The sequence below is a fragment of the Hipposideros armiger genome, unplaced genomic scaffold (assembly GCF_001890085.2).
Source record: "Hipposideros armiger isolate ML-2016 unplaced genomic scaffold, ASM189008v1 scaffold_261, whole genome shotgun sequence".
Classification (NCBI taxonomy): Eukaryota; Metazoa; Chordata; class Mammalia; order Chiroptera; family Hipposideridae; genus Hipposideros; species Hipposideros armiger.
Genome location: NW_017731611.1, coordinates 46,736 through 49,609, shown reverse-complemented (window position 1 = coordinate 49,609; position 2,874 = coordinate 46,736). Strand labels below are relative to the sequence as shown.

The following is a 2,874-nucleotide window of genomic DNA, read 5'->3' as shown; positions in this document are numbered from 1 at the left end:
TACAAGACTCCTCACTGGGGGCTGCAGTTCTGACAGTGGGACTTTGGGCCCCGGGCAGAGAGGTGAGACTCTGTTTGGGGGCTTCTCCTGCCCTGGCCTGAAGGCAGACCACGCCATGTAGGCCCATCCAGGACCCTGGAACAAATCCCAGAGCTGCACCAGTAAATAAATGGTTAGTGGCCTGGGTGGGGAATTGCTCTGAAGAATGAAAGGAAAGTGGGGAGTGAAGGAACTTTCTCTGGGGACACAGTGGGTGATGGCTGGGCAGTGGGGAGAGGAGGATAAATTCAAAGCTGTTCTTAAGATGCTGAAGCCAGCAGGCCTCTGATGGGGCCCAGAGATAGGAGAAGAAACACCTGAAGGAGAGGAAGGAAAAAGAAATTTAAAGAAGCTTCTCTTCCCCAAGGAAAAGTAATAAATTAGTCACCAGGGAGTGATCAGTGTGTGTGTGGGGAGGGAAAGGGAGAGGTTGGATGAGGGGTAGGGGGGCGGGGGTGGCGGCGAGGGCTGGCGCCTGTTAAGGCTTTGCTTGAACTTTCCAGTGTCACCGCTGGTCCTCAGGGAAGCCAGGTGAGCAGAAAGAATTAATTTCATAGACGAGGAAATGGAGGCCCAAAGCTGGGGAGCATTTTCTCCAAAGTCAAGGAGGAGTTGGTGCTTCTCACATCCAGCTGCCTCCCAGGACCCAGTGATGATCTGTGAGTCCGTTTCTTCCACATACCAGCCCTGGGAGGCAGGGACTGCTCACCCCACTTTACAGATGAGGAAACTGAGGCCCAGAGAGGGCTCCTGACCTTGCCACAGCCCAGTAAGTGACCTGCTGGACAACTCTAGTCACCGTGTGCCTCACAGCAGAGTCTAAAGGTGCTGGCATTTCTCTCGAATGCTGTGGTGATAACAACAGCCACTTATTGCTCCCAGCTATGTGCCGGGCACTGTGCCAGATGCTTAAATGCATCGCGTTGCTGAACAGTCTTGACTGCTCTCCAGTGTATTCCTTATTCTCACCATCCAGATGAGAAAACTGAGGCTCAGAGAAGCTTCACATGTTCCCAGGGCCACGCAGCCCTAACTCGCAGAGTTAGGATCTGAACTCAGGGCTCGCTGACCTCAAAACCTGGCCCCTTTCCAGGGCACAGAGGCTTCGGTGAACAATGGAGAACAGGCGAACCTTAGGATCAGCCTGGCTCCCTTCCCGTGAGCTCAGGAGCGCCAGCTCCTTTAGGAAGCACTGCTCCTTGCCAAGGGACTAACCAGGGGAGGTGGGGTAGGCCAGGAGTCATTCACAGAGTTGGGGGGGTCTCAGCATGGTGAAGAGGGAAGAAATGGGGCTGAGGGATGGATGGGGCCCAAGGCAGCAGATACACAGAGACAGGGAGCCAGGAGATAGGGCTCAGGCCTGCCCTGCCTCTGGTTTACTGTGTGACCTTAGGGGAGTCGCGCCCCTTCCTGGGTCTCAGTCTGCCCATCTATAAGAGGAGGGTTTGTGAGGCTGGTTCCTGAGGGCCCTTCCACCCCAGCCCCGGTGCTTCCCTGACCTGCCTGCCTTCTGCCCACCCCTGTCCCCAGCTCTGTGACCAGCCAGAGATGAGAGCGTGGCTGTGCCTCCCCTGCCAGGCCCCAACCTCTGGGCCTACTCACCCAAACCCCCACGCCGATGACGAAAACAAAGTAGGCGACCAGGACCCCGATGTCGTAGGCGTGCAGGGCAACTCCAGAGCCCAGTGCTGAGTCTGAAGCTGTCGCAGTCCTGACCCCATTTCCTGACGCTCCAGGCCCCATCGCTGCCGGCTCCACGCTCATCCGTGACAGGCGGTCACTACCAGGCTGGACTTTGAGGCGCTCCTGGCTTCGTTCCTTTCCTTTAATGATTAAACAGCCCCGAGTCCCATTAGCTGCTGAGAAAGCTCTGCGCCTCACTGGCGTATAAAGTCTTGGCCCCGCTTTCCCCCTACCTGCCATCTTCATCCTCTACAGGACCCTCTGTTTTCCTGCCCCTACTACACACACACACACACACACACACACACACGCACACACACGCACACACATGCACGCACATGCACAGGCACACACATTCACAGGCACACACACACACACACACTCTCACCCCCAGAGAGGAAAAGGAGGAGGAGGGAGAGGAGGAGGAGGGAGAGAAAAGGTACAGAGTCTTGGAATCCTGGAGCTGAGAAGAACTTCGGAAGTCAAGGTGTTCAAGCTCTTGCTTGTGTAGAGGGGAAACTGAGGCCCCGGGAGGGAAAGGTCACACAGGGGAACAAAGTCAGAACTGGGCCTGGACATAGGTTTCTTGGTTGTCAGTTCTATGCAGTTTTCCTTCTGCTCAGCGGGAGGAGGCGAGGGAGCAGCGAGCTGCTCTTATCCTCGCAGTGCAACGCACCCACCCCTCACATGTTCCTGCCTCACCCACCCGGTGTCATCGCCCCCTTTTATTACAGTGGAGGAAACTGAGGCCCAGGAAAAGACATATTTATTCCAAGTTACAGAGCAGGACCAGAATTTGCATCTTCTGGGTCCACACTCCTGCCCTGTGCTGTGACAAATGAGCGCTCCTGAAAAGGACGCAGAGCATCCTGAGTCCAGGGAAGACCATCTGCCTGGGGACCCAGGGAGCCTGCTTTCTAGTCCCAGCGGCACGGCTCACTGAACTGCAGGGTGATCGTGGGCAGGTTGCTCAGTGACTCTGAGCTCCATGTCCTTGGTCAGCGTGGCCTGCGCCCTGCCTCTTCTCAGGGCCAGTGAACGCTCTTCCTCCTACCCCACCACCGGCAGGGCCCACCCTGGCCCTCAGGCTTCTCCTGCCCGTGTACCCCGTCCCCCAACCCCTTCCTCACAGATGCCTGAGGCTGAGTCCCA

At 56.8% G+C, this 2,874-nt stretch overlaps 1 protein-coding gene across 1 annotated transcript in view; it reads right to left on the bottom strand.

Annotated features, from left to right (window-relative positions):
* The window catches only part of SLC5A9 (solute carrier family 5 member 9), a 30,181-nt gene extending 28,377 nt beyond the window's left edge, over positions 1 to 1,804 (bottom strand). Inside the window, exon 1 of the mRNA XM_019656517.1 lies at positions 1,642 to 1,804. Within this exon, the coding sequence (XP_019512062.1) occupies positions 1,642 to 1,803 (162 nt within the window). The 5' untranslated portion in view covers position 1,804. The remainder of the gene's footprint in view (positions 1 to 1,641) is intronic.
* Between the last annotated feature and the right edge of the window lie 1,070 nt (positions 1,805 to 2,874).